The 27,963-nt window shown below is 64.2% G+C and overlaps 1 protein-coding gene across 17 annotated transcripts; it reads left to right on the top strand.

The window, feature by feature from the left end:
* Positions 1 to 9: 9 nt before the first annotated feature.
* PHLDB1 (pleckstrin homology like domain family B member 1) lies at positions 10 to 27,914 on the top strand. 17 transcript variants are annotated; one of them, XM_066981178.1, is made up of 27 exons: positions 10 to 165; positions 1,347 to 1,445; positions 2,230 to 2,353; positions 2,511 to 2,681; positions 6,025 to 6,150; positions 8,787 to 10,066; positions 11,787 to 12,044; positions 12,123 to 12,260; positions 12,491 to 12,628; positions 15,470 to 15,598; positions 17,056 to 17,211; positions 17,331 to 17,441; positions 17,815 to 17,904; positions 18,459 to 18,578; positions 19,722 to 19,859; positions 20,514 to 20,672; positions 21,116 to 21,283; positions 21,627 to 21,743; positions 21,847 to 21,949; positions 22,264 to 22,308; positions 23,488 to 23,779; positions 24,422 to 24,512; positions 24,620 to 24,766; positions 24,928 to 25,147; positions 25,336 to 25,421; positions 25,779 to 25,808; positions 27,677 to 27,914. In XM_066981178.1, exons 1-27 carry the CDS (start codon positions 43 to 45, stop codon positions 27,815 to 27,817), a joined length of 4,800 nt encoding a protein of 1,599 aa, XP_066837279.1. In that variant the 5' UTR covers positions 10 to 42; the 3' UTR covers positions 27,818 to 27,914. The 17 variants fall into 17 exon arrangements, with proteins under 17 accessions (XP_066837279.1, XP_066837282.1, XP_066837281.1 ...); XM_066981181.1 differs by lacking the exon at positions 15,470 to 15,598; XM_066981180.1 differs by lacking the exon at positions 18,459 to 18,578.
* The last annotated feature ends 49 nt before the right edge of the window (positions 27,915 to 27,963 follow it).

Here is a 27,963-nt window from a genome sequence, read left to right as displayed (position 1 = left end):
TTGGTGAGGAGAAGGGGTACGGGCAGGCTACAGGGTCTTAAAATGCTGGGGAGCGTGGTCCACCCACGTGCGGGCAGCAGTTGCCGGCCCCGGCAGCATGTGGGGGATGTGGGGACCCTGCCACGGAGGCTCCCGCTCAGCACCCGCACTAGGACCGGGTGGCAGGTAAGGGAAAGCAGGGGGTCCCGCGTCCGCACCTGGTGGGCACCAGAGGGCTGCTCCCAGGCACCCGGGGACTGTGCTCTGCCTCTGCTGGGGAGCTGCCTGTGGGCTGGTCATAGCCCATCACCAGCACCTATCCTGCACAGGGTGGCCACAGCCCTGTTGGGCTGTCGCTTTGGGGCAGCCAGCCCTCATGTTGAGCGGAGTGGTCTGGGCTCTGTCCCAGCCCTGGATCCAACGCCTGCTGTTTTCCAGCATTTCATTTTTTCCGCAGTGTGTAATAGCCACCCGCTCGCCCCCGCAGCTGCGCTCGGTGCTGGCGGGGCGGGGAGGGCTGTCCCTCGCCCGGCGGGGCGCTGGGGCCGTGGGTGATGCTGGGGCAGGGCTGCTGCAGGGAGCCGAGCCGGGGGCTTGTGCCTATGCCCTGCACACCCTGGCTGCTCTGCACAGGCCGTGGGGCCCATGTAGTCGGGAGGGAGAGGATTCTGTTACCTGTGAGCAGCAGCTGGTCCCGGGCCAGAATCCCCACCAGGGTGAGCCCACTCCTGTGCTGCACTCGCCCATGGTGGGGCCAGCGTGCCCAGGAAGGGTTAAGCTGAAGGGTTAAGCTGCACGCAGCCAGGCCTGGGCGGAAGGGAGGGACGTTGGGAACCGATGACAGTAAATTTAGTAACCCTGGAGCATCCTGTCCCATGTCCCATCCCTGCGCAACAAGTGGCGTGAGTGCCGGGCGAGGGCAATCACTGCCTCACGGCACCAGGTTCCTCCCCATGCGGGGGAAGGCAATGGGTGGCCCCTCCGGCTGGCAGCATGGTGGCCGCTGGCCTCTTGCCATGTCTGTGCATCACACGGGTGCATGCCAGACAGGCCTGCCACTGATGGTTGCCTATTTGGGGTGGGAGGGCTGGGGGGGGTGGCAGTATGTGGGGTGCCCCCGCACACCCCTGTCCCTGGGAGAGCTGCCACACACAGCCTGATAGCTTCTTCCTGTGCTTAGTATGTGTGGGGGGGTTCCTGGGTGAGCTGGAGCCTGTGTCTTCCTGGGCAGGGATGCTCACCGGCTTTGGGTAGCTACCGCAGGGCCAGAAACAGGAACCGAGCCCAGGGAACTTTGCAGCACAGACGGAGCCCTGTGCTGGCAGTTCTGGCACAGCTGCCTGTGCTGACACCTCTGTTTCTCCCAGCCCGTGCCTGGTATCGGCAGGTGCCTGCGTGCGGGCACCATGGAAGCATCCAGCAGGACCGTCGCCAGCCCAACCCGCAGGGTCCAGACCATCATCCAGGTGAGTGCACGGGGCCGCGGCAGGTGGAGGGAGCCGTGCCCTTCCTACACCGCCCCAGCACACAGCAGGGCCCTGACTCGGTGGCACAGGGGAGGCAAACCCCAGCTGTGACTGCAGTGCTGAGCCCCTAATGGAGTGCAGGGATATGGTGGGAGCCCTTCTCCTCTGCGCCAGCCCTGCTGCGATGCTGCCCTCTGGCCTCTCCTCAACCCAATCCTGTTACGGGATCAGCGTAAAGCCAATTGAGCTAAGTGGCTGCTGGCTCGGATCCTCTTAGATGTAGCCCAAGCCCCAAGGATCCCCGCCGCGGACCTGACCTGGGCATGCTCCCAGTGCAGCTCCCCAGGGCTGGCAGCAGGGTGGGAAGGAGCCCCGGGCTCTCTGTGTCCTACTGTCTGTCTGTCCTGCCCAGCTGCCACACCTCTGTCTGCACGGCTGTGTGCGCGCGGGTGTTTGGGGTCATGTGTCCGTGTGCTGGAGGCACAGAGCAGGTTGCTTCAGAGCAGCCCAGGGTGGGCGGGCAGTGTGGGGGAGCAGGCTGCTGCCGCAGGTGTCATGAGCATCCCTCCGCTCTCATCCTATGCCATGGAAAGGTGAGGAACCTGTAAAGGTGCACGAACTGTTTCTGTTGTGCACAGCAGCAACAGAGGCAGCTTCTGTCTCTGCTTGCAGACAGCTGCAAGGGAGCCAAGAAGGGCACGTGTGGGGTCAGCCCCCTGCCCAGCTTTGTGGGCCCATGGGCTGCTTCACACAGCCCTGACCCGTCCTGCTCTGTCCCCTGCAGAACAGCCCCCTGGACCTGATAGACACAGGCAAGGGGCTGAAGGTGCAGACGGAGAAGCCACACTTGGTGAGCCTGGGCAGCGGCCGCCTGAGCACTGCCATCACGCTGCTGCCCCTGGAGGAAGGTGAGTGCTGGCTGCTGGCGGTGGCTCCCGCGTGCAGGAGCACCCCACCCCACACAGCTGCCTGCTGCCTGCAGCGGCTTCTGGGGGCCCCGTGGGCACGGTGGGGAGCCCGTCTCACCCACCAGGCAGCAGGAGTGCTCAGCCTCTCTCCTGGCAGGGAGGACCACGATTGGCACGGCTGCGAAGGACATCGTCCTTCAGGGCCCTGGGCTGGCACCTGAGCACTGCTACATCGAGAACGCACGGGGGACGCTCACCCTGCACCCCTGTGGCAACGCCTGCACCATCGACGGAGTGAAGATCCAGCGGCCCACGCGCCTCACCCAAGGTAGGGCTGTGCTGCAGTGCTGCAGAGATTGGTGTTAGCAGCTCCAGAGCAGGAGCTGGCCCTCATGGGCAGGGTCGTGCCATCAGATATTGGAGGTCTCTCTGGAGCCATCCTGCCACTGCCCGTCCTGTCTCAGCAGCTCCTGGCTGCGGATGTGCCAGGGTGCTGGCACCATCTGGGAGTTGTCTTTGCCCCAGAAGAAAATTCTCTTGTGACCTGTTGCTGAGGTCTGCAAGGAATCATAGAATCATAAGGGTTGGAAAGATCTCCAAGATCATCTGGTCCAGCTGTCCCCCTGCCCCCAATACCATCCGCTAAGCCACGTCCCTCAGCACCACGTCCAACCTTTCCCGAAGGAGCAGCCCGTCAGGGGCCGGGTGCTCAGAGGGTCCCTGTGCGGCTGGGGTGGCTGCGGGCCCCGCTGTCCCTCCCAACCGCCTCCCTCCCGCTGCTCGCAGGGTGAGGGCTCCCGGCACCCCGGGGAGGGACCGGGGAGCCCGAGCGGCGCTGCCGAGGCTCGCAGCCCCCGGGCGGGTCCCGCACAGCCGCCGTCGCGCTCTCCCTGGCTGCCCCGCTTCCCTCGGGAGTCGCTTTTTCTGGCCGCAGCCCGCGGGCACGCAGGAAGAACGGCGTCCGTGCTGCGGCGGGGAGCACCGCCCGTGCCCCGCCCGCGCGGCCCCTCCCCGGGGCGGTCCCGGGGCGGCCCCCGCTGCCCGGGCGGCGGCGGCGGCCTGCGGGCGGCTGGGGCACGGCGGCGGCTCCGCGGTGAGTGCGGGGGGAGCCGCGCGGAGCCGTGCCCGGGGGCGCGGCGGGGGCCGGCGGAGAGGAGGCTGGGGGGGGGGCGGCGGGCACCGGGGGGCGGCAGGGCACCGGGCACCGGGGCCGGCCTGCGCTCGGTCCGGGTCCCGCGGCAGCGTCGCCGCCGCCGGGCTTTGTTCGGCGGCCCCGGGCTGCCGGCGCCCCGCGGAGCCGCCGCCCGTTGCCTTGCCGCCGGTGCCGCCTCGCCCGTTCGTTGCCCCCCGCCCGCCTGCACCCGAAAGGCCGGGCCGGGCCGTGGAGCGGAGCCGGTGCGGAGCTGTCACCGGGCCGGGCTGGCGGGGAGTCGCCGCCGCTGCGCCGCGGGGCCGGGAGCCGAGGCACCCCCGGGAGCCCCCCCCCGGCGGGCGGCCCCGCGCTCGGGTCGGCTCCGGGCAGCCCGGCCCCCCCCCCGCGGCCGCCCGGACACCGGCGGCTGCTGCCCTCCCTTCGCCGTCCGCCATCTCATTCATCGCCCGCGGTGTCGGGTTGCGCCGGAGTCAGAAATCCGGATCCTGCTCTCCCCGGCAGCCTCTCGGTAGCGGCGGTGATTTACCCGAGGCGCTGCTGGGGCGGGGGAGCCGCACAAAGGCCCGGAGCCGGGCCGGGGGCTCCCGCACCGCCGGGCTGCGGATCCGGGGGCGCGGGGGGCGTCTGGCCGGGGGGAGCTTGTCCCGGCCCCCTGGAGCCGTGCCGGGGGCTGTCCGGGCTTTCACCCGGCACGGGAGTTGTTCCTGCTGCAGCTGGAAGCCAGGAGAGCCTTCACTGCCCGGGAGCGGCTGGGAGGGATGCTCTGCACCTCCCCTTGCTCCCCACTTGGGAGGTGGCTGGGGGCTTCAAAGGGGGACCCTAGCCCGCCTGGGCTGGGGGTGGTGAGAGCCACGCCACTGGAGGAGAAAGGGGCCTGATGGGTGATGGAGATGGGTGCTGGGGCTTTGCCGTGCTGCTGGGTGCCGTGTGGCTGCGTGATGTCCCTTTGTTCCCTCCTGCCTTGTGGTGGGCAGTGCTATGTGGCTCCTCCGCGGCAGGCACAGGAGGAAGGTGCGGGTCTCAGCAGGGCGGGAGGTTGGTGGACGCCACAGAGACTTCTCTGGGAAGAGCAGCTCCAGTGTCTGGCTCCCCTGAGCTGGAGGAGCATGGGGGCACCCAGGTCCCTCTGCGTGGGGGTGAGCCTAAGTGATGGCTATGCCAGCTAACGTAGCATTTGTGAGGTGTCTCTCACCTGGCGTGATCCATGCTGCCCAGAGCTAATCCAGGTGCTGGTGTCACCACTGGGCAGGCAGGATGCAGTCACTGGGCCAGACTTGGCCAGCTCCCCGACGGGACCCGCAGGGTTGTGTGCATGCTCTTGTGTCACCTCTGCTCCCCCCGGCCCGGCAGTGGGCGCTGGGTGGTTCCTGTCCACGCTCCTCTTCCCACCTCCTCTTCCCACCGCCTGCCTGGGGATTTCCCAGCCCAGCTCCCTTCCCTCTGGACCCCCAGCTCTGGCAGGGCTGGGGCTGAGGCTGGCGCTGCTTTCCAGGTCTGTGCCTGCCAGCTCAGCTGCTCCAAAAAATGCATCCCTTCCAGCAAGGGATTTTCGGCTGCGGCTGACAGTGAGGAGCAAGCCTCTACCCAGGGCTCTGGCAGGCGCTTCAAAGCGGGTGTGTCGGCAGCTCTGGCTGCCAGGCAGGAGCCTTGCTCTGCCAGCACAGGGCTCCCCAGCAGCAGCAGCACTGGCTGAGAAGGCGGCTGGCTGCATGCTGCCTGCTCCCAGGCACCCTGGGCTGGGTGTGGGACTTTGGCACTGTGGCTTCCGGAGGCTGTTGTCTTTACTGCCGAGGGACCTTTTACAGCCCCTTGCAGGGCAGGTGTTGGCAGCATTTCCCCACTGGGGTGCTTTGAGTTACATCCAGGCAGTGGGGGAGCAGCAAGCGCAGTCTGCAATGGGGCTGCTGCCCTCCCCATGCTACCCAGTCTCGGCCCCCCAGTCTCTCAGTATGTGGCTGGGGCAGGCGGCCATTCGGCTGTGCAGCAGACAACATGGCTGGGGCCGCCTGCACTCAGTGGCGACTATCTGCAGTCTCTGCTGCTGTTTCCCTTGGGCTGCACAGCCTGGCTTCCCTCCCTGCATTCCTCCTCTTCCCTCCCTGCAAAAGCTCCCGGTTTGGGCCAAGAAGCAGTGTTCTCCTGCGGTGGACAGGAGCTGTCTTGTCTGCAGCTGGCGGCGGCGCTGGAGCGCTGCCAGCTCCCTCTGACGCGCAGTGCCGAGGCACAGGCCCCAGCTGTGGCTGCGCGAGATGCGCTGGCTGCACCCAGTTGTGGAGATGGCGGCGAGTGACCTGGATTCCAGGCTTGCCCTAAGCCTCTGCTGACGGCAGAGCTTGCTCCCACCCTGGGAAGCATGGTACGGCCAGGCACTGCCACCTGGCCTGCCCTCGCCAGCTCCCGTCTCTCCTCTCTCCAGCATCACCCGAGGATGCCCAGCCGGCTGTCTCCTTGCTGTTGCCCACCCCAGGGGGGAGCCCTCCTGCCTCCCCGAGGGAGCTGACACCCCCTCCCTCCACAGGTTGCACCATCTGCCTGGGCCAGGCGACCTTCCTGCGCTTCAACCATCCTGCTGAAGCCAAGTGGATGAAGAGCATGATCCCGGCAGGGGGCAGGAGCCCCGCAGCCATCTATGGACTGCCAGCAAGTAGGTGACCCCTTTTCTTCCAGGCAGGCCTGTGGGGATGTCAGGGATCTCCCTGAGCCCCCTTGGGAGCTGGCAGCAGGGCTTGAGGCTGCCTGCAGCAGGCGTTCCTCAGCCCTCGTTTCGGGTTCTCCTGGGCAGGGTTGCTGTTTGCTGACCTCCCAGCCTGGGGAGGCAGGGGGGGGGATGAAGCTGCACGAGCTCACCCAGCATCACAGCAGTGTCCAGGCTGATGCTCTCCGGATCATCGCTCGCACCCATCCACAGATGCTCCGTGGGGCTTTTGCTCGCTGTTGACTCGGCCTGTTGTCTGTGCTGATGTCTGTTAATTATTAATGACGCCTGAGAAAAGTGTAATTGTATGGGCAGTGAGGCAGAGCTCCTGGTTTCTGCCGAGCCTGGGTCCCCTGACCACAAGTGGGTCTCGGGGCCGTGCTGCTGCCTGGGCAGGGCTCTCACCCCTCAGTCGGTGCCAGGGCTGCAGGGTGCGCACCGCTCACCCCCCCGCCTGGGAGCTGCTGTTTACATTCAGGGGTGGCTACAAAGAGGTTGTGAAGGCCGTTTCCCTGGCTGTGGTGCTTAATCTAACCAGCTCCTTATCTCCCTGCGTCTGTCTGCAGGGCGTGAGCTCCCTGCACTCTGCCTCTTGGGCGGGGGATGCGACGGGCCCTGTGCTGATGCTGCACAGCTCCTGTGTGCCATCCCTTGGGGTCCCCAGGGCTGTGCGCAGCAGCATCCCTCAGCAAGGCACAGCTGGCGCTTTCGCCAGCACAGTTTGCTGCTTGCTGTCTCCCAGCATGATCCCTCCCTGCCCTGGAGGTGGAGGGGACCTGCTTGGTGCTGGGATAGCCCCTGGTCCTTCCACAGTGGCAGCTGGTGCCAGGCTGGGGATGCCGCAGGTGCCAGAAGTATTTCTGGCAGCATCGCACCAGGCACTGGTGCTCGTTGGCTCTGTCCGGCTGCACCCTGCTCAGCTTCGGGGCCGGCTGCTGTGAGCTCGTGGAGTGCTTAAATTCCTGCAGAGCTGATGGGGTGAGTGCGCTGAGGGGCAGCGCTGCTCCCAGGCAGTGTGCCTGGCCCCTGGCAGATCAATGTCTGGAGATGTCTGAAACCCAGCAGCAGTTACCAGGGCTGGCAGCCACGTTCCCTGCCCCGACCAGCATGCCCTGGCACTGTGCGAGGAGCTTGGCACCCTCCCCTGTGCCACGTGCACGGTGCTGAGGGCCAGGAAGGCATCAGACCCTGCAGCTGGGGGACAGGGAGAAAGGACACAAGGAGTTGCCGTGTCTACAGAATGTCCTGTGACTGCCCGCAGCTGCTTCCCACGTGGTCCCTGGTTGCACCCCCTGCCCCTGTGGCACCAGCCAGGATTGCTTGTGCAGGGATGCTGCCCGCTCCTCTGGGTTCTTCCTGGGCCTTGCGACCAGTGGTGTTCCTCACAGCAGGGCCTCTCTGATGTCCTCAGGGCTCCTGGTGCTCCTGGAGTTTGCTGCAGGGGCCAGGTGGGTGTGAAACCTCCTTGTGCTGGTGTTTTGGGCTGCTGCTCGCCTATTTTGCTGTGGCTGCTTGAGATCTGCCTGCTGTGCTCCCCGTCACAGCGTGGAGAGCTGCTCCGTGCCAGCGCAGTGACGCAGCCGGGGTGGCACGCTGTCCTGGCCCGGAGCCGTGGCTGCTGTTACGAGTTCGTTCTCTGACGGGCATACTGGTGGTGTGCAGGGGGCTGGGGTGCAGCCTGGTGCCTCCTGGGCAGCACCTGAGGTGGTGGCCTGCCGAGCTGTGTCCAGACATGCCATGCATTCCCGAGCGGGGCTGGTGTCAGGTGGGGGGCTGCTTGCCAGCGTGGCTTGAGCCCTGCTGGCTACCTGTCACAGAGCGCTGCAGGGCCGCTCGGCTTGCTCCCATGAAATGATTTTGCAGGCAGATGGGGCAGGGGCCTCGTGTTGTGGGGAGAGAGGATTTAATGAAATGAAGTTAGCTTTGGCCTGCCGTGGAGTTGCTGAGCAGACGAGGCTGCTGCTCGATCCCATCGCTTACTGTAAGAGGCTGTGAGAGGCCGGGCTGTTAGCTCGGTGTGTGCTCTGTGCCCGTTGTGCCAGGAGTCTCTCTGGCCACCCAGAGAGCAGCTACGAAGTGCTTCTGACCAGGTTATCTCTCACAGCCGGTGATGTGTGAGGGACGCAGAGCAGGGGGCAGCCCCCTGGGATTGCCGCATGCCGGGGGAGAGCAGCGGGTGCCTGCAGCCCCACGGGCAGCTGCTCCCTGGGGAGCGGTGCCGGAGCTCCTCGAGGCAGGCACCTCACCAGAGGCCAGGCAGAGCTATCAGGTTTCTGTTTCCCTGGTGATGGGGCCAGTGGGACACCAGCTGGGTGCCAGCCTGTCTTCTGGCCCCAGGTCCCCGGGGACAGTCAGTGTGATAGCGGAGGGCTTCGGAGAGGGGCTCAAACCCTCTGCAAGTCTTGCAGGGTGGCTCGAAGCAGGGCTGGGCTGGGGAAGGGGCTGTCTGTAGTGCTGGTCGTTCTGTGGGGACCGCACCTTGCAGGCGGCTGTGCTGCTCCGATATCGGTGGGGCAGGGTCTGCAGGAGCGGGGCGGCGCGGGGCCTCAGCCTGCTCTGAAACCTGCTCCCATGTCTGCCTGCAGAGCCCGAGGCCCTGGTGAACGGCAGCCGCCAGCTGCCCCTGCACGAGCTGGCAGCGGGGGAGCGCGCCCAGCCCAGCCACAGCTCCCTGGTGAGCTCCATCGAGAAGGACCTGCAGGACATCATGGACTCGCTGGTGCTGGAGGAGCCGGCGTCCCCTGGCAAGAAGCCGTCTCACCGCGGCCAGTCCCCACTGTGCTCCATGGTGAATGGGGGTGGGCGCTGCCTCCTGTCCCCCCCGCTGAGCCCCGGCGCCACCTCGGGGGGCTCCAGCTACGAGAACGCCTCCCCGCCCTTCTCGCCGCTCTCCTCGCCCACCAGCAGCGGTGGCTATGCCAGCCATTCACCCAGCAGCCAGGAGCAGGGGCCGGCCGTGCCCCCTGTCGTGCCGCTCCGCTCCTCCAGCTACAACCACACCGTGCAGCCCCCCCCGCAGCGCCTGCCGGCACTGCCCTATGGGGGCCACGGCGAGACGCGGCCGGCAGAGAGCCCCCGCGCTTGGCAGGCCGTCCCGGACAGCCCCGCGGCCCCCATCTCCATCGGCCTCGGGGAGCACAGGGCAGGCAGCCCCCGCGCCCAGCCGTCTGGGAGCCCCCGCCTGGCCCCCAGGACCCTGGGCTCCTCGGTGCCACGGGCACGGGCAGCCCTGCAGGAGCGGCCCCCCAGCCCCTTCAGGGAGCCGAGGGACCCCCTAGCCCCCAGCCCTGTCCGGCAGCCCGCAGCCAGGGTTCTCCCAGATGCTGCAGGGCCGGCACACGGCAGCCAGAGCAGCCGTGGGCTGCAGCCCCCCGAGAGCCCGCGGGCAGCCCGGAGGACTGTGGAGAGCATGCGGGAGCTGCCTCCGCTAAGCCCCTCCTTGTCGCGCAGGGCTGCCAGCCCCCGGGCAGCCCCAGATGCCCCCTCCCCACAGCCCCGGCTGGGCAGAGAGGTTCCTGGGAGCCCCCGCACCAGGCGCAAGGGCCACGACGAGCCGAGCCCCGCAGCAGGGAGGAGCAGCAGGGCTGGGAGCCCCTCGTCTCCGCTGTTGGCAGAGCCAGCCCCGCGCCGCCCCAGCTTTGGCTCCTGCCTGAGCCCTGCATACAGCCTGGGCTCCCTGGCCATGCCCTCACCCCGGCAGAGCCCCCGCGCCCAGCGGAAGCTGTCGGGGGACATGCGGCTGCCAGCGGGTGTGCGGGAACGCAAGAACAGCATCACCGAGATCAGCGACAATGAGGACGACCTGCTGGAGTACCACCGGCGGCAGCGCGAGGAGCGGATGCGGGAGCAGGAGATGGAGCGCCTGGTGAGCCCGGCGGCACGGGGGGCAGGTGTGGCAGCTGGGAAGGGGAACTTGTCCCAGGCTTGGCGAGTTCAAGCCAGGGTGTTGAGGGTCTGGAGGCAGCACAGGGTGTGCTCTTTGCAAATGGCTTTGAGCTTCTGTCGTTTTTAAAATGTAGGCCTTTTCTCTTGGGGATTTTGCTGCAGTTGCTAACAGCAGCTTATGAATGATGTGAACAGGCTCCCAGGCTCGAGCTTATCCAGAGAGATTATGGCCGGGAGCGGCTGTTGGTGCCCCAGGGTGTGTGGGGAGCTGCTGCCTTGCACCAAGTCCTTCTGCTTGCAGCAGCCAAGGAAAACCATGGGCTTAGCCTACGGCAGCATTGTTCTGATATGTATGCCTGCTTTCTGTTGCAGATGTGTAAATTTTAGTGCCTCTGAGTTCACAAAGTCCTTGCCAGGGCTGTGGCTTCTAGCTGGGATGTGGTGGCTGCCTGTGCGTAGTGTGCAGATGCTGTTCCAGGCTGGCAACTGCTGGGAGGCTCTTGTGGGCATTGCATCTCTATATTTAGGGATGGGGATAGAGTTTTTATAGAGTGAGCAGCTGCCTGGGTGGGGCTTGCCCTGTGCATCTGTCATCTCTGCTGCTGAGTGGGTCTCCCGGAGCAGCCAGGGGTTGCAGGGGGCAGCGGGGCCAGGACAGCGCTCCCTGGCTCTGTCTGGCTCGCCCATCTGGGGTGCGCAGTGCGGGGACATGTGTGTCCCCACTGGTGTCATGCCCAGGACAACCTGTGCTTGTCACTGGTGTGCACGCCTTTGTTGGCAGCACCGCCTTTGTTTTCCCAGGGAGGGGACCAGGCAAATGTGGAGGTGCAGCCTGCGCCTTCTGGGGCTCCGTGTGCTGGGGGTGCCTCCCCTGGGTGCTGGCTGGGACCCCAGCTGGGGTGCTGCCTGCCCCCTGCCCGTCCCTATGCAGCAGCGTGGGCAGCAGTGCTGGTGCCCGTCTGGCCGGGCAGCAGGATCCCTGTTTGCTCATCCCTGACTCATGGTGGGTGCAGATGGCCTGAATCACCATCTAGAAATAGCCCCGTGTGGCATGCAGAGGCAGCACGGCGCTCGGCTGGGGCTGCTGTCTGTAATTAGCCTGTCTCCAGCTCCAGGCGCATCACATGTGCCATGGGCTGACGGTCTGGCTGCCGTCCGGGGCTGGAGTGAGTGCGGGCGGGCGGGGGGTGTGGAGCAGTGTGGCCCCCAGGTGCATGGAGGTGCCAGAAGCATGTCAGGGTGGCTGGGACCTGCTGAGGTGGGCAATGTCCCCAGAGCAAGGGGAAGCGCTTCCTGTGTGCGGAGGCTTGTGACATCCCAGAGTGACTGGGGGGGCGGACAGGCACCCAGGGCTGGGTGACATGAAGGGGACGCTGCTGAGAAGTGGAAGTGCCCTGAGCCCAACTGGCATGGCTGCGATGAGCTGTTGGAGCCAGCGCTCCCCCAAAAAACATTTTCCCTTACGTGCTCCAGAGTGGGGCCACTGTTCCTGTTGCCTGCTCGTTGGCTCCCAGATAGCCTGGGCAGAGCCCACGTGCTGGACGGGCGGTGTGTCCCCTCCCCCGAGCACAGCAGGCAGCAAGGCCCATGTCCTGGCAGGGATGCAGGCAGTCAGTGTCGGTGCGGGATGCTGCAGGCTCCACCTGTGGTGTGGGCTGGGCTGGATGCTGCAGGGCCGTGCTAACTGAGCCTCCCCACAGGAGCGGCAGCGCCTGGAGACTATCCTGAACCTCTGTGCCGAGTACACCAAGACGGGTGGCGCGGAGCTGGGTGATGCACCCCAGCTCCTGGCTGGGGATGTGGATGCTGGCCGGCAGGCACCCAGGGGCGCTGGCACCGCAGGGCTGGGCTGTGCCCCGGAGGAGCTGGGCGTGCTGCGGCAGAGGGAGAGCCTGGAGAGGTCGGATGAGGAGAACCTGAAAGAAGAGTGTAGCAGCACTGAGAGCACCCACCACGAGGTGAGGGGATGGGGATGCCCGTGCTGTGCTGCGCCACGCCAGCCTGTCCCGTGCCGTGCTGACCTGCACTCTCTGCAGCATGAGGAGCTGGTGGGCCCCCGGGCCAAGGAGGCACACCGGCTGGAGGAGGAGCGAGCCTGCGTGCTCAGTCGCCTGGACGAGCTGAAAGGCCATGTCAAGGACCTGGAGCAGCAGCTGCAGGAGATGTTGCGAGAGGTGAGGGTCTGGGGAGCCCTGCTGGGGTCTAACTCACCCTGTGGCTCACTGTCATCACTGGCTGGCATCTGATCCCACGGGCAGCACGTGTGATCTGAGACTGAGCTCGAGCTGCTGGCTGTGGCTCATGTCCAGCTGGGCCACCTCCCTGTCCTGTCCTGGCAGGACCCAAGTGGGTGCAGGGCAGCAGAGGGGGCTGGGACCGTGCTGATGTGGCTGTACCCACCCAGGCGGAGATTGAGCGGGCTCTGCTGCAGGGCGAGCGGGAGTCGGAGGCGGTGCGGCTGCAGCAGGAGCAGGAGGTGGTGCAGCAGCTGCAGGAGAAGCTCTCCAGCCTGGACGCCAGCATCCAGAAGGAGCGGGACAAGGTGAGCCCCGAGGCAGGACTGTCCCTTTGGGGCTGTGGTGTGCTCTTCCCAGCTCCGGTGTTCACCTGTGGGGTTGACCCTGGTGGGGTCTCCCAGGCTGCATTTATTCCCTGGGGGACACGTCCTCCTGTCCCTGGGGACTGCTGAGGCATTTGGTGACACCTGCAGCGTCAGCTCCATGGGGTCACCACGGGCATTTTCAAGTACAGAGGGAGCATCTGTGCTTGTGCGGAGGGGGAAGAGGTGGAGGTGAATGAGCCGGTTGGTGGCTTTCCCTCTCCCCTGTCTGTCTGGGACCAGTGCGGCATCCCACAGCCCTGCTGGAGGAGGGCAGAGATGGCACTGGGGATGCGTTGTGTTGGATCTTGCTGGCAGGCTTGGTGTCACGGAGCCTTCCTAGCACTTACCTTGAGGCTCGAGGCCTTGGCACTGCCCTTGCTGCTGGTTGAGGTTTGCAGGGAGCCCGTCAGCTCTGCTGCCTGTTGGGATTCTTTGCGGGGCCATGTGCAGTGGTGGTGACTGCTGTAGCGTCCATCTTGCTGGAGGTGGCTGTGCCCCCCTCTTCCGAACATTCTCTAGCTTTGGCCAGGAAATCTCTGTGGGATGCTTCACCCAGCTCAGTGGCTGACAGGAGGTCTGGGGTGCAGTGTGGGCTACTGGCCCAAGCTCCTTCCCTTCCTGGGCTTGGAGTTGTTTGCTGCAACTGCTGTGGTCCCTGCGGGAGGACAGGCTGCAGCTCGCCTCCCCGGGATGCTTTCAGCTTGGCCCCGTGGGGCAGCCGCAGGGTCTCCAGCCCTTGTGGAGCTGGGAGCATGGGAGCTGCGGGGTGCCCAGCTCACTGCTGCCTGAAGCTGATGTCCCCTCCCTGTCTGCTGGTGCCATCCCTCACCATGAAGCAATGCTGGCGTCCCTGCCCTCCTGGGGCAGCCCTGGGTTGTGGCTGCAGGAGCCCAACCTGTGTTGCTCATTGCCCGTGGGCAGCTGGAGCCATGTAGGGCTGAGCTGCCACCAGCATGTCACGACAGGACCCCTGTGGCGTTACGTTTTTTGTGTTTTGTTTTTGATTTTCCAGCCCTTTGCAGATGTCTTCTCTAGTGAAAGGCAGTGTTGTGCAGAGCTAGGAGAGGAGCAAAAAGAAATCTCACTCCCTGAGTCTGCTGACTCAACCACCTGCTTTCCTATTCACTCTGCACTAACCCGCTCTAACCGTGCCTGCTCTGAACGCTGCCACTAATCTCTGACACCCCTGCCCGCCCTGCAGCCTCCCATGCCCATGGGTGCCCCAGAGCCCTGGGCACTGCGCTCACCTCCCTAGCAGCCCCCTGGGAGCACGGGGCAGTGGCACGTCCCGCCTGCGCTGCGTCCCCTCTGCGTTACCTCCTGTCTGCACCAGGAGGGAGCGGCAGCCCCAGCTCAGTGTTCCTGTGCTGTGGGGAGCAGGGAGCGGCTCCGCTCTGCCCCGAGCGAGCCGGGGGGGATCCTGCACCAGCTCCAGGGATGCATCTGCAGCCGGTGCCAGGTGGGAGAGCCGCAGGTCGAGGGGACTAGCGGTGTGCTGGTGCCACCAGTGCCATTGCCACTGAGCACAGCTGGCTGCAGAGTGCAGGGACAATCCAGTGCCAGGCACAGAAGGGGACCACACAGGCGTGTTTACAGATGACGTAATGTTATTACCTGACTTCTGAGCAGTGACAAGTACTGCAGAAGCTAAGTTAGTGAAAGATGCTTGTGAAACATGATCTTGAGACAAAATATTAATGGACAAAATTCCTTTAAAGGCTTGCAAGGGTTTGCAGGGTTTCTTAGCAGTGTCCCGGTGAGGACAGGGCTCTCCTTGCTTTAACAGTGCACAGAAGCGTGGCGTGCGCAGGGTCCAGTGTGCCATGGGTTTATCCTTGCAGAGAACCTGGAGACAGGGAGCTGGGACTCCTGATTGCTTTTTTGGTTCTCCTGCGCTCAGCAGCTTGGACAAGTGTTACATGTAGTGCTTCATGGTGTTCAGCCCTGTACGGTGCTGCAGGAGCTCTGGGAGGCAGCCCCCAGCCAGGCCCATGCTGCCAGCTGCTGTTGTGCCGGTCCTGCTGCAGCTGCGACCTGGCCGCACTCGGCAGCACCGAGCGGGAGGCGTTTCAGGGCCCAGCGCAGCCGCCAGCGGTTAGGGTTAGGGCATGCCGCCCTGCCAGCTGGGTGTCTTCTGGTGTACAGACAGCAGCCAGAAACAAGCATTTGTCGCACATCTGCTTTGCCACTGACGTGCTGAAGAACTGCTCGAGCAGCTCTGAAAGGAGACCGTGGTCCTCAGCCTCCTGCCGTTCTCCAGGCAGCCACGCTGCTACCGAGAGGCGTGTGCTGGCTGCCTAGCCGGTGTGTTGGACCTGCTCTGGCTAACTGCCGGTGTCCTGGGTTCTGCCTGAGCATCGTGAACAGAAGTCTCTAGTTATCCTGAAGATGGCTGCGCAGCAAAGCAGGGGCCTCTGGCAGTGACTGGAGCTCCTGGAGCCCTGTGATGGGCAGTTTGCAGGATTGGGATGACTTTAGCCATGCTGCAAAGCCAGGTCAATGTTGAGCTTTTCACTGCCCTTAAATCTTTGGCATAGAAACATGAAACTGAGGTCCAGGGCTGGTTGTAACCCCTGTAACGTCACCCAGCCTGGGATTCCTGTGGCTTTTGCTCTTTCAATCTCTTGGTAAATGCCCCCGTGCTCCTCCCCATGTGCCCCTCTGGCTTAGCCACTTTCTAATCCTGCAGCTTCTGCATGGCGCGGATTTGAGAAGTGTTTTCTCTCTTTTTTTTTGTTTTCTTTTTTCTTGTTTTGTTTGTTTTGTTCTCCCCTGATTCAGGAAAGGGCAAAGGTTGATGCTGAAAGGAAGGAGCTAGAGAAACTCCGGGCGCTTTACAATGAGTCGAAGAGCCACCTTGATAACTGCCCTGAGTCTATGCGGGAGCAGTTGCGGGAGCAGATGCGAAGGGTCAGTGTCTCACCCCCACCCCTCCTGGACCATGGCCCACCTCCTTCCGCTCCAGCTTAGGCCAGCTCTTCCCTGGCAGCTGGGGCCGCACTGAGAGCGTCGCACCCGGGCTGGAGGAGGCTGGCGCCGTGCTGGTAAGCTTGCCGCTCGCCTGGCCCCGCGGCGTGGTGCTGGCTCGGCAGAGCGCGGGGCTGCCCCGGCCGGCTCCTCTGGACCAGGCAGGGCATGAGCACGGATCCTGCCCCAAGGGTGCCGAGGAGGAGTTGTGTGCCTCACGGCAGAGCCCTGCGCCATGCATGGGGTCCCCTCCTGGGGACTTGCTCGGCTGGTCGCAGCAGGGTCTGCCCTGCACACGGGCGTGGGGCACTGGGGCTGCACCCCTGCCTGCCCCCCAGGAGCTGTGGAGGAGGACATGAGCCCTGTGCCAGGGCCATCCTGACAGGACGTTGAGCATCTCCAGGGTGTGCAGGTGCAGCTCTGTCCGTGTGTCTGGCTGGGCCAGCGCTGGCTGTGGGAGCTGGTGCTGGGTGCGCAGGAGCTGGTCCCTGTCCTCCAGAAGTGCTGTCCCCAGGCTGCTTCCCCAGGACGAACCTCAGGGAGCTCCATGTCCCTGCGTGTGTCTGCTTCCAGCTATTTCCTGTGCGCATTTATTTACACAGTCCCGATGGTTTATGTTAGCGTCAGTCCACAGCATTTTTTTCCCATTATCTGGTGTTTTCCGGTAGCTGCTGACCCTCCCTTGTGGCTAGAGCAGTTCTCACTGCAGCACTCACACACAGCCTGCTCGCGGCCCCTTTCCAGGTTGGTGGCAGATGCTCCTGTGCTGGATGCAGGTCTGTGTTACAGTGGGTGCTGCCCATGGTGTGTGGCAGGCAGGGATGCTCTGTGGCCCAGGACGTGATGGGGTGGCACAGCACCAGTGGTCCTGGTATGCAGGAGCCCCAGCGGCTGCCTCTGTGCCGCGCGTGGCCCAGGAGCAGCATCCGTCCCTCTCGCGAAGTGTGGGAAATGCGTTCCCACAGTGCGAGCGCTGCCGGGGCAGCGTTTTCAGACCGTGAGCTGAGTGCCTCTGTCCCAGGGTGCTACCACTGCTTCAAGGCTGGGAGGTCCCAAGGGTGCTTGTCTGGCACGGTGTCGGTCCGCGGTGGGCTCTGCCTGCCATCAGCTTGGTGACGGGGGTGCTTGCCACGCTCCCCGCGTACGGCTGGTGCTGGTGGTGGTGGTGCATGCTGTTTTCCGTCTCCACAGCCTGGCAGGGCACAGCTCCAGCCTGAACAGGGTCCCATGGGGGCAGCTGGTCTGGACAAGGTCTGGGCGCCACCCCAGCTCCTCAGGGGTGCGCCTCCCGTCCCAGCTATTGTGAGCTCCTCATCCCACGGGGTCTGTGCCTGGTGCCTCCTCCGTTACCTCTGCACTGAGGCAAAGGAGTGAGCAGCTGCCCCATTGTGTGTCTCAAGGAAGCAGAGGCCCTGGAGACGGAGACCAAGCTGTTTGAGGACCTGGAGTTCCAGCAGCTGGAGAGGGAGAGCCGGCTCGAGGAGGAGCGTGAGACACGGAGCCAGCAGCTGCTGCAGAGCAGGGCTGAGTACCATCGCAGCATTGCCCACAGGAAGGTAGGGACGCAGGGCAGCAGGCCCCATGTGGCTGGGCTGCCCTCCAGCACCCCCATGCCCCCAGCCAAGCCTCCTCCCCTCCCTTCCCCCCAGCGGCTCAACCCCTGCTTGTCCCCCAGGACCGGGTGGCTGCCCTGGATGCTCAGGCTGCCCAGATCCATCTGCAGAGTGCCCAGGAGGCTGAACGCCTGGCCAAGGAGAGGAACAACGTCCTGCAGCTCCTGCAGAAGGTAATGCTGGCAGCTTTGGGCCAGCACACGCTCCCTGGTCCTGGGGGTGCCCCAGCCACTCGTCACAGGTCTTCGTGCCTGCGCTGTGGGTGCTGGAGTGTGCAAAGTGTTGGGTGTGCTTTGGGAGGGGATGGAGATACTACTCGTGCAGAGCTGCCCCACCAGCAGCCTCTGCTAGAGAGAATCTTGGGGCTGGATGTATCCCCGTGCAGGGTAGGACAGGTCTCTGCAGCATCCCAGCTGGGGCTTGTCGCTGTTTAGGCTGAGACAGGATCTTGCCTCCTCCTGCAACAGGTGCTGGCAGTTGGGATGAGCTTGGTGGGGCCTGGCCATAGGGTGGTGATAACCTTCTTGCTGTCACTGTGTGCTTCAGGAGAATGAGAAGCTTGTGTCTCTGGAGAGGCGATACCAGCTCGTCACAGGTGGCAGGAGCTTCCCCAAGATGTCATCAGCACTCAAAGAGGTAACTGGGAGGATATGGGTACTGTCCTGAGAGCTGCTCTCCTGCCATGCAGAGCTGCTCTCACCAGTGGGGATGAGCCTGGTGCACAGCAAGCTCTTGTCTGCAGCAGTTCCTCTGCTCCCCAGTGCCTTCTGGCTAGAGCTGGGTGCTCCTGGCTGCTCTAAGCCTATTTGTGGGCTGCAGGAACCATCACCAGGTTGGGAGGGAGGTAAATGCAACAGAGCTGGACTGGGGAGCAGCAGCATCTTCTTCCAGGCTGCTGGGATGCTGCAAGAGCCCCAAGACAGTCCGTGTTGTTAGCAGGTGGCACAGCAAGGGCTGCGTGCCCACCAGAGAGGGGACAGTGCAGCTGCAGAGCGCCTCCCAGCCCAGCTCTCACCAGGGGGCTGTGGCTGTGGTGCCTCCCCGTCCGCTGCTAGGAGAGGGGTGGGACGGCGGGGTCCCCTTGTGCCGCGGTGTCACGTCCTTCTGCCTGCCGGGGGGGCAGGGGCTCCTGCTGCTGTGTCCCTGCTGCCTGTGCCTGCCTTGCCTATGTGATCTTTACCCTCCCACAGGAAACCCTCCAAATCTCAGAGCCTTATGAGCTGTTAGAGGGAACTAAGCCCCTGAGCCCCCTGCCAGGAGCAGCTGCCTCCTTAGCTTCTCCTGCCCACTCCTACCCCAAGACACAAGAGGTAATGGCACTAACTGCACGTGCTTGTGTGCTTGCCCCATCTGCTCCGTGCCGGGCAGACCGAGCTGCTGCCTGGGTCTCCTCGCTGGCAGCCAGGCAGACACCAGAGCCCCTACACAGGCTGACAGCGCCTCGGAGCAGCACGCTGTGCCCTGCGTGTCCCTAGTCTGGCCGTCTGGTGGCTGGACTCGTTAACACAGGAGGCTGAGCTGAGCCTGGCACCAGGTGCCTGTCCCTGCTGTGCTCCTCCTGTGACAGGCTAGCACCCGCGCCATGCTGCTGCCATCCGCTCGAATCCTGGCACTGCGCTGTGCTGCACAGACGCCCCAAGCGTTCTCTGTGCTTACCACTGGCTGGGGAATTGACAGCATCCTTGCCCATCCTGCTAGCCTGACTTCCCCCCCCCCCGCCCCCCCCCAAAAAAAAAACAACATGCTTTCCGAAATTCATCGCGTTGACATGTTTGGTTCAGAAAGTGTGAGGAAGTGGCTTTTGAGCTGTCTGACAGAAGATACTTAACTGTGAATTTCTGCCAGTGCCTAAGCCTTGAGGGAAAGTCTGTGGCATGCTACTGCACATGTGAGGCTTCCCAGTGGGTGCCCAGCACTCCTGCTGACAGTGGCACTGGGCTCTGCCCACCGAACCCCTGCGGGGCTGCACAGAGGGACTCTGCCTGCCCTCGCCTGCTCCAGATTGCACTGGTGTTGGCTGGCAGTGGCATGGGAATGGCGGCTGCAAGGCTGCGGGGGGGGAAGCTCTCAGGGGTGCTGCTTTTGGCCCTAGCCCCATGCCTGGGCTGGTGCCAGAGTGGCTTGAGGCACCTCCTCCAGTGCTGCCTCACCAGAGAGGGCTTGCAACCAGCATGCCCTGGCTTGGGACCTCGGAGATCCTGGGCTCAGGGTGACGGGAGCCTTGGCAGTGCAGGATGGAGCCCTCTATCCCCAGCAGCCAGTGATGCTGCACCTAAGGCAGCAGAGAGGCAGTGTGCTGGGACACCTGGCCCCGCTTGCTGGCAGGGAAGGGCTTGGCTGGTGGTGGCGGGGTATGCGCGTGCATGGGGAGGTTTACTCCTGCATTGCAGTCAGTGCCATGAGCTAGCACATGGGTCTAACTCTCCTCCTTCTCCTCCACTGTGGATTTCTAGGAGTACATGAGGCTGTCTGACGTTTTCAGGTTCTACAGCAATGCATATGGCTCCAGCCTGGACACTAAAGCTTCTGCTGCTGCCCCTGCTGCTGCTCAACGCTCTTTCTTGCTTGCTGTACCCTCTGCAGCCAACGAGGTACCCGCTCCAGAGCATGCTCGGGTTGCCTTCCAGGGGCTGCCCGCTCTGCGTCCTGGGCAGCACTGCGGGAAGCAAAGCTGCAGTGGGCTGGCTGCACGGCCGCCTCCTGTGTCCGGTGCTCAGCGCTTGCCTCTTTCCTAGGCTGGGTAATTTCTCTTGCTGCAGCTGAGCAGGAGGAGTGATGGGAGTGACCCTGTCTCCTAGCTGGGGAATGTGTCTTGTATGCTCCGGGTAGGGTTCACCCCCCGGGTGCTGGAGCGAGGCTCGGGAGCAGAGCAGGGAGCAAGTGGGTCAGCGTGGCAGCGCTCTGCCTTTGGCTCCTGCAGGCTCTGCCGCTGCTCCCATGTCAGGAGGATGCAGAGCAGGTTGGGACAGAGCTTCGTCCCCTGCGCAGTGCCTGGCCTGGGCTGGGCTGGAGGCAAGACGAGGGGCTGGAGAGGGGACGTCCGATGTCCCTGCTCTGTGCTCTGCAGCACTGGGGAGACTGGCAGCATTGTCATCACCACCAGCTGGCCTTCCCCCTGGGGATGTTAAGCCCTCTTTTGCGGGCTTGTCTCCATTGCCGACTGCTTGTTCCGCTGTGCCTGTCTCTGTCTGGCCACACTTGCCCACAGTCCCTTCTCCCAGCTCACTTTGCTTCTCTCTGCCCAGTACGTGACCGTTGAGCAGCTCTCGGGGATCCTGTGCAGCGTCTGTGCCCCTGCCGCTTCCCCGCTGGGCCGTGCCCCTCCAGCTCCTTCATCCCCAGGCTGCGGTCCTCCTCCTCCTCCTTCTGTGCTGGCTCTCTCTTCTCCTTCCATCTCCGCAGAGGTTTGTGTCCTGTTTCCCTCCCTCTGCCCCTGAGCACTCTCTTGGTGGTGAGGGGTGCCAGCAGGCTGAGAAGGACATGCAGGGAGGGTTGAGGTGCCTGGCGTGCTGCCGTGCAGCCCAAAAAGCTTCAGGAAGTTGTCCGTGGCTGCTCAGCTCCTTGCTTGCTGCTCTGCTGCCTGTGTGGCACCTGCCTGAGCCCTGCCCAGCCCGTGGTGCTGGCCAGCAGAGGGGCAGGGGTGTTCTGGAGCTGCCGGGGCTCAGCCGGGAACCACGGGTCCCTGGGGTCTGCACTTCCCCTCCTGCGGCCCTGCTCCCCGGGGCTGGGCACCACCCAGGCACGGGGCAGGGATGCTCTGACCTCTCACTCTCTCTGTGTTTGTCCCTCTTACTGTGTTTCTCTGTCCGTCTGTCCCTCCCTCCCGTCTCGTGCAATATCTCTTCAGATGGAGAAGCAGCTTCCAGGGGGCCCAGCGTGGCTCCCGCCTCTTGATTTAGAGAAGTGGTACCAGGAGGTCATGGCTGGCTTTGAGACCTCCTCCTCCCCTATCTCTCCTTGTTCTTCCCCTCCTCCACTTCCAGCTAAAGCTCACTCTTCTCAAAAGTCTCTCCAGGTAATGCCCTGCTCCCCCCGTAGTCCCTTGAGGCAGCGGCTCAGGCCGTGGGGACTGCATGGTGCAAAGCTGCTGTGCCTGGGGGAGGCCCGAGCGTGGAGGGGACTCGGGGTTGGGTGCTGGAGCCCACAGCAGCACGGGGCCGTGTCCTGTGTCCTCCGGAACCACGCTGTGCTGGCACCGTTGGGGCAAGCAGATCTGTGGTGTGCCGTGTGTGTGGGGCAGGAGCTGGCACCGCTGCTGGAGTGAGGGGAATGTGGGGCCAGCCCTGCTCTCAGCCCTTGCCCACTGTGGGAATTTGCAGCCTCCCTTTCCCAACTCACCTCTGCGTCTCTGTGCCCAGGTTTATCGTGCCAAAATGGAGGGCGACAGCGGTGCGCTCCCCCCTCGGATGAAGAGCAGCACCCCGTCATCCTCGCAGCTCAATATCGCCATGCTGGGGCGCAGCCCCTCACCCAAGGTATGGCTGCAGGGGGAGCCGTGCCCTGTGGGGGGCTGCTGCCTAGTGCCAGCCCTGTCCCGGGGACGCAGGGCCGTGCTCACCGTGTGCTGTCCTGCCCCAGGGCCCCCCGCACGCCCAGAGCCACGCAGGCAGCTTGCCACGCAACCTGGCGGCCACGCTGCAGGACATCGAGACCAAGCGCCAGCTGGCCCTGCAGCAGAAGGGTAAGCTCCACGCCGCCCCAGCTCCTCGGGGTGCGCCTCCCGTCCCAGCCACCCAGGGCAGCCCGGGCTCTGGCTGTGCTCCAGCCTCTTTGCACATCTTGGCCAGTGCCTGGCAGAGGAAGGAACGCGGCTCTGTCCCTTTCCTGCCTGGCCAAGGGCAGCGGGACTGCCCCGGGCTGTGGGAGCCCTGTGGACAGCACGGCTGGGGGCAGCAGCAAGGCTCCAGCGGGACACGGGCGCCTCTCTTACGGTCTCTTGCTTTTCCCCTCTCTCTCCCCCTCCCTCAACCCCTCCACTTGACGGCGCACCTCCAGCTGACCCACTCTCAGCAGAGCCCTTGCAGCCAGGCGATGTACCAGGTAGAAACGCGAGTGGCTCGGACTGCCTCGAGTGGCCCCAAGGCAGCAGCATGGCTGTTCGCTGGTGCCTTTTGCGTGGATGGGGAGGGGGCACGACCAGCCAGGACCCCGGGGTGCCTGTCAGTGTCTGGTTACTGACAAACCCCCAGCCCCCGTGGGTGCTCCACGTGAGAGGAGCTGGGAGAAGCTCGCTGCTCCGTGCACCTGCATCCGCCTGGAGCGTGTGGGAGCCTGGGCCCTGCCTCCCTGTCCCCCTGAGCGTTGTGCTGTGGTGGGGCTCAGCAGCACCTGGTGCTGTGCTGAGATGTTTGTGTCTGTGAGTGAAGGGGCAAGAGCGGGCGTACCTCAGGGGCTGCCACCTTGACCAACATCCCTGTCCGTGGCATTCTTTAGGCCAGAGCTCCCTGAGGTGAGGCTTTGGGGTGCTGTAGCTGGCGTGGGGGCTTGGCAAGCATGGTCCCAGGCTGCTCCCCATCCAGTGCTTTGCCCAGCCTGCTCCCGCCAGCCTGACGCATGTGCCCCTTGGCTGCCACCGTTGCGTGTGTCTGAGTGTGGGCAAGGATGTGGCCCTGTGGGCTGCTCTGTGCCAGGTGATGGTCTGGAGGAGCAGCTGGCTGTGTCTACCCCTCTGGGAGGACTGTGCCAGCATGTCAGCCCCACGTCTGGAGAGGGGGCAGCCAGGCTGGGAGCTGCTGGGTACCAGGCAGCTGGGTCAGCCCTGCCTAGCCCTCGCCTGCAGAGCTGGGGCTGGCACCAGGGTGCCACTTCCCACTGGGTTCTGAGCCCAGCTCCTCCCCAGAGGATGCTGCTGCCCAGGGTACTTGCTGTGCCCACCCTGGAGTCACGGCTCCAGCTCTTGCCTCCATTTACCCCTATTCCCCCTGCAACTCCTGTGGCGTTCCCAGGAATGCGAGCAGAGCGCTGACCTGCTCCCCAGCAGGTGCTCACCAGGTGCAGGTCTGCGTGTGTCCATCGCGTGCAGTGTTCAGCAAGGCACGGTGCTGCAGCAGAGCTGGACAGAGCCCTGCTCTCAGGGACAGCCCCAAACTGGGCTTCAGCAAGGCTCTGAGCATGGTGCTCCATCGTAGTGGCTTCTGTGCCCCTGTGGGCCCAGGCAGCAGAGCCTGCTGGCCCACTCCTGCCCGCTGACCTGCCTCTCTCCTTCTTCCCGGGGTGCAGGTCAGCAGGTGATCGAGGAGCAGAAGCGGCGCCTGGCAGAGCTGAAGCAGAAAGCGGCAGCTGAGGCTCAGTCACAGTGGGAAGCCCTGCACGGGCAACCTCCCTTCCCCACCTCCTACCCCCCGCTCATGCATCACTCCATCCTCCATCACCACCATGCCCACAGCGTGGGGCCCCGGGCTGAGGAGCTGGACCACGCGTATGACACCCTCAGCCTGGAGAGCTCGGACAGCATGGAGACCAGCATCTCCACAGGCAACAACTCGGCCTGCTCACCCGATAACATGTCCAGGTAATCCTGGGGCTGGCTCCTGGCCCCAGGCTGAGCAGCCAGAGGGGTGCAGGCTGTGTGTCCAGCTCAGCCTGGAGCCCTTGCCATAGGCACTTCAGCTGCCTGGCGAGCCAGGATGCCCTTCCCAGCCTGCTGCTGCCCCGAGGTGCAGGCCCCATCCTCACAGAGATGCTGGGGCTCGGAAGGGTTTGCTGGCGGTTGGTGTTGAGGCTGTGCTGGGAGGGGCTCGAGTGCTGCATGGGAGCCTCCTGCCATGAGCTGTTTGCTGCGACACCTCCATGGCACCATCCTTCATCCCATGCTCACCCACAGCCTCCACCAGCATCAGCTCTCCGGGGCTGGTCCTTGGGGTGTCTGGTGGAATGTGCCAGGCCCTGTCCTCGCCCCGTCCAAGCATAGGGGCTTTGCCACTGCATCCAGCAGCTCCAGCAGCAGCTGGTCATGCTGAGCCAGCCCGTGGTGCAGGCAGGGCAGCAGGACCCGTGCTGCATAGCGGGCATGGCTTGAGCACTCCTGTCCTGGGTGCTGCCGTGCCCGCTGGGGTGGCTGGCAGTGCTGCCGGCACGTGTCGGCCGAGTGGCACTTGGTCCTGTGCAGGGACGGGCTGCCTGTGCCTGGGTGACGGCTGCGCTTGTCTTGCAGCGCAAGCGGGATGGACACAGGAAAGATTGAGGAGATGGAGAAGATGCTGAAGGAGGCGCACGCCGAGAAGTCGCGGCTCATGGAGTCCCGGGTGAGCAAATGCATCCTTGGGAGCAGGCTGGGGGCTGAGAGCACGGACTGGGTCCCTGAGCTGCCAGGTCCCTGAGCCGCTGGGACTGAGCACCTCTGTGCCTGCAGGAACGGGAGATGGAGCTGCGGCGGCAGGCGCTGGAGGATGAGCGCCGGCGTCGGGAGCAGCTGGAGCGCCAGCTGCAGGACGAGACCACGCGCCGGCAGAAGCTAGTGGAGAAGGAGGTCAAGCTGCGGGAGAAGCACTTCTCACAGGTGTGGGGCTTGGGGCCGCAGCTCCCAGCTGTTCCTGGGGTGCTAGAGCCCCTCTCCCCAGGCAGGAAGATGCCAATTTGGGCTTGGTGGTGCTGGTGGGTGTGCAGCTCTTGCTGTGGTGCTCATACAGCAGGGTTTGCAAAGCAGCGTTTCTTTCCCAGGCTCGGCCCCTGACACGGTACCTCCCCATCCGCAAGGAGGATTTTGACCTGCGGCTGCACATTGAGTCCTCAGGACACAGCGTGGACACCTGCTACCATGTCATCCTGACGGAGAAGATGTGCAAGGGCTACCTGGTTAAGATGGGGGGCAAGATAAAGTCTTGGAAGAAACGCTGGTTTGTCTTCGACCGCATGAAGCGCACAGTCTCCTACTACGTGGGTGAGTGCCTGCGTTGCCTGGAGGGAACCTCTCCGGCCAGTCCTGCGCCAGCCTGTGCTCAGCCCTTGGCCCCAGCATGGTGGCTGGATGGCTCCAGGCTCCCCTGCCCCACACGTGTTGCCCCCCTCCCCCTCCTCGTGCCCTCATCTGCAGCACCACAGCTGACACCAGTTCCCTCCCTCGGGCAGATAAACACGAGACAAAGCTGAAGGGTGTCATCTACTTTCAAGCCATCGAAGAGGTTTACTACGACCACCTCCGCAGCGCTGCTAAGGTGAGACCTGGGCACTGCTGTCGCGTCGTGCCCTCAGCGCCCAGGGCATCCTCTGCACTGCGCTGATCTGTGCAGGTTGGAGGCAGCAGCAGGGGCAGCTCATGCTGTCCCACAGCAGGGATGCATCCAGTGTGGTTGGTCTGAGGCCGAGGGCCCAAGGGCTGTCCCTGTGCCGGGTTTGGCCTTGCCAGGGCAGGCAGTGTCTGTGACATGGCTGGTGCGTGGGCATGGCTGTGCTTTGCCCAGGCCAACTGGCAGGTTATGATAGGTAGTGTGTTCGCCAGGCAGGGGGCCTAGGCTCTCCCCATCCTGCTCTCCAGCTCTTTATTCCTCTCTCCTTCTCTCCTTCCTAACCAGAAAGGACTTTTCATCCTCAGCCTGGTGAATGTACGTATCCTGCCTGCCCTGGGTGCTGCGTGTCAGCACTAACACGCTACTCACCAGCAACCCTTGGCACTGACACCGCACCCCAGCACCAGTCCCTGGCTCTGAGCACCCCCTGCTCCTCCCCAGCACAGCAAGGGACAAGTGGGGCCTCCCCTGGGCAGCCTCTGGCCCCAGGCTATGCCCTGTGCCGTGCCAGGGCACCCTTTGTCATGAGCCACCCCTCGGCAATGAAAGGGCTGCATGCTGTGCTCTGTGCAGGGTCTCAGAGGTGTCCCAGCCCCTTCAGCCTACCCCAGCTGCAAGGGGGATGCTTGCACAGTTGGTTCTCAGCGTCAGCCTCAGCGCTGCCTGGTGCTGTGCTGGAGCCGTGGCCCTACAGGTGAGCTGGGGGTTGCTTTGCTGTGCTCTCACCTGCCTGCACTGTGTCCTCTGCAGTGAGGATGCCCGGGTTACCAGCATCATAGAATCACAGAATCATTAGGGTTGGAAAAGCCCTCCAAGATCACCTGGTCCAACCACCCCCCTACCACCACTGTCACCACTAAACCATGTCCCTCAGCACCACGTCCAACCTTTCCTTGAACACCCCCAGGGATGGTGACACCACCACGTCCCTGGGCAACCTGTCCCCATCCCCGTGCCTGACTGCTCTTTCTGAGAAGAAATGTCTCCTGATTTTCAACCTAAACCTCCCCTGGTGCAATTTGAGGCCATTCCCTCTAGTCCTATCACTGGTTATCTGCGAGAAGAGGCTGAGCCCCAGCTCCTCACACCTTCCTTTTAGGTAGTTGGAGAGAGCAGTAAGGCCTCCCCTGAGCCTCCTCCAGACTAAACACCCCAGCCGCTCCTACCAGGACTTGTGTCCCAGGCCCTTCACCAGCTTCGTAGCCCTGCTCTGGACACACTCCAGGCCCTCGATGTCCTTCTTGTAGTGAGGGGCCCAAAGCTGAACACAGCACTCAAGCTGCAGTCTCACCAGAGCAGAGCACAGGGGGACAATCACCTCCCTGGCCCTGCTGGCTGCACTATTCCTTCTTGGTCACCCGGGGCACACTGCCAGCTCATGTTCAGGCGAGCATTGACCAGCACCCCCAGACCCTTTTCCTCTGCACAGCTTTCCAGCCACTCTGCCCCAAGCCTCCAGCACTGCATGGGGTTGTCGTGGCCGAAGTGCAGGACCTGGCACTGAGCTATGTTGAATGTCCTCCCATTGGCCTCTGCCCTTTGACCCAGGCTGTCCAGGTCCCTCTGCAGGGCCTTCCAACCCTCCGCAGATTGACACTTCCCCACAGCTTGGTGCCATCTGCAAGCTTACTGAGGCTGCCCTCAATTCCCTCATCCAAGTCATCAATAAAGATATTAAAGAGGATGGGCCCCAACACTGACCGCTTGGGAACGCCCCTGGTGAACGGACCCCCTGTGCAGCAAGCCTGGTCCCAGACCTGCAGGCAGCTGGGGCTGCCCCCCACCTTCTTGGGCAGCACAGAGCCCCCCTCACTGAGCCACTGCCTGCCCCGCAGCTGTGGTGGGCATCTGCTGATGGTGGGCATCTGCTCTCAGCATGTAGCTGAGCTCTCAACCGCTTCTCCAGGGCTTTGTCCCCTTTGCCTGCCTCTCACTCCCCAGGCTCCCTGCCATGACGCCGGTCTTTCCCCCCGCGTCCACTCCGGCACAGCCAGTGCCTCGTGCCCCTAATGCAGCTGCTGCCAGCGCCTCGCACCTGCCTCAGGGGCTGGCCACACACCCCAAACAGGGGCAGCAGGAGCACGCCGCCTTCCCGATGCCTCCTGTCCCGTGGGGCTGGGGCACGGGTGCCACGTGGTGCGGCCTCGTTGCCAGCCCCCAACTGACTGCGCTCTCCTCCGCAGAGCCCCAACCCGGCGCTGACGTTCTGCGTGAAGACCCACGACCGCCTGTACTACGTGGTGGCCCCGTCGGCCGAGGCCATGCGCATCTGGATGGACGTCATCGTGACGGGGGCCGAGGGCTACACGCAGTTCATGAGCTGAGGGACGGGGGGTGCTGGGGGCTGCGGGCCCGCGAGGCGCTGGGGCTGTGTTTGTTTGTTTTGTTGTTTGTTTTTTAACGTTGACTTTTTAAAAACAATTTACTGGAAACGTGTCACACGCAGGGCGGGGCGGGGCGGGCTCCCCTG

The sequence above is a fragment of the Anser cygnoides genome, chromosome 21, assembly GCF_040182565.1.
Source record: "Anser cygnoides isolate HZ-2024a breed goose chromosome 21, Taihu_goose_T2T_genome, whole genome shotgun sequence".
NCBI lineage: Eukaryota > Metazoa > Chordata > Aves > Anseriformes > Anatidae > Anser > Anser cygnoides.
This window is presented reverse-complemented; position numbering and strand designations above follow the sequence as displayed.

What these genes read in the sequence shown, in the direction of transcription:
- PHLDB1 (XM_066981178.1), top strand. Translation starts at nt 43, where the DNA reads ATGCTGGGGAGCGTGGTCCACCCACGTGCGGGCAGCAGTTGCCGGCCC. An exon ending in TGCGGGAGCAGATGCGAAGG is followed by an intron (nt 15,599 to 17,055) that starts GTCAGTGTCTCA and finishes GTGTGTCTCAAG; the next exon opens with GAAGCAGAGGCCCTGGAGAC. An exon ending in GGCGCAGCCCCTCACCCAAG is followed by an intron (nt 21,744 to 21,846) that starts GTATGGCTGCAG and finishes GTCCTGCCCCAG; the next exon opens with GGCCCCCCGCACGCCCAGAG.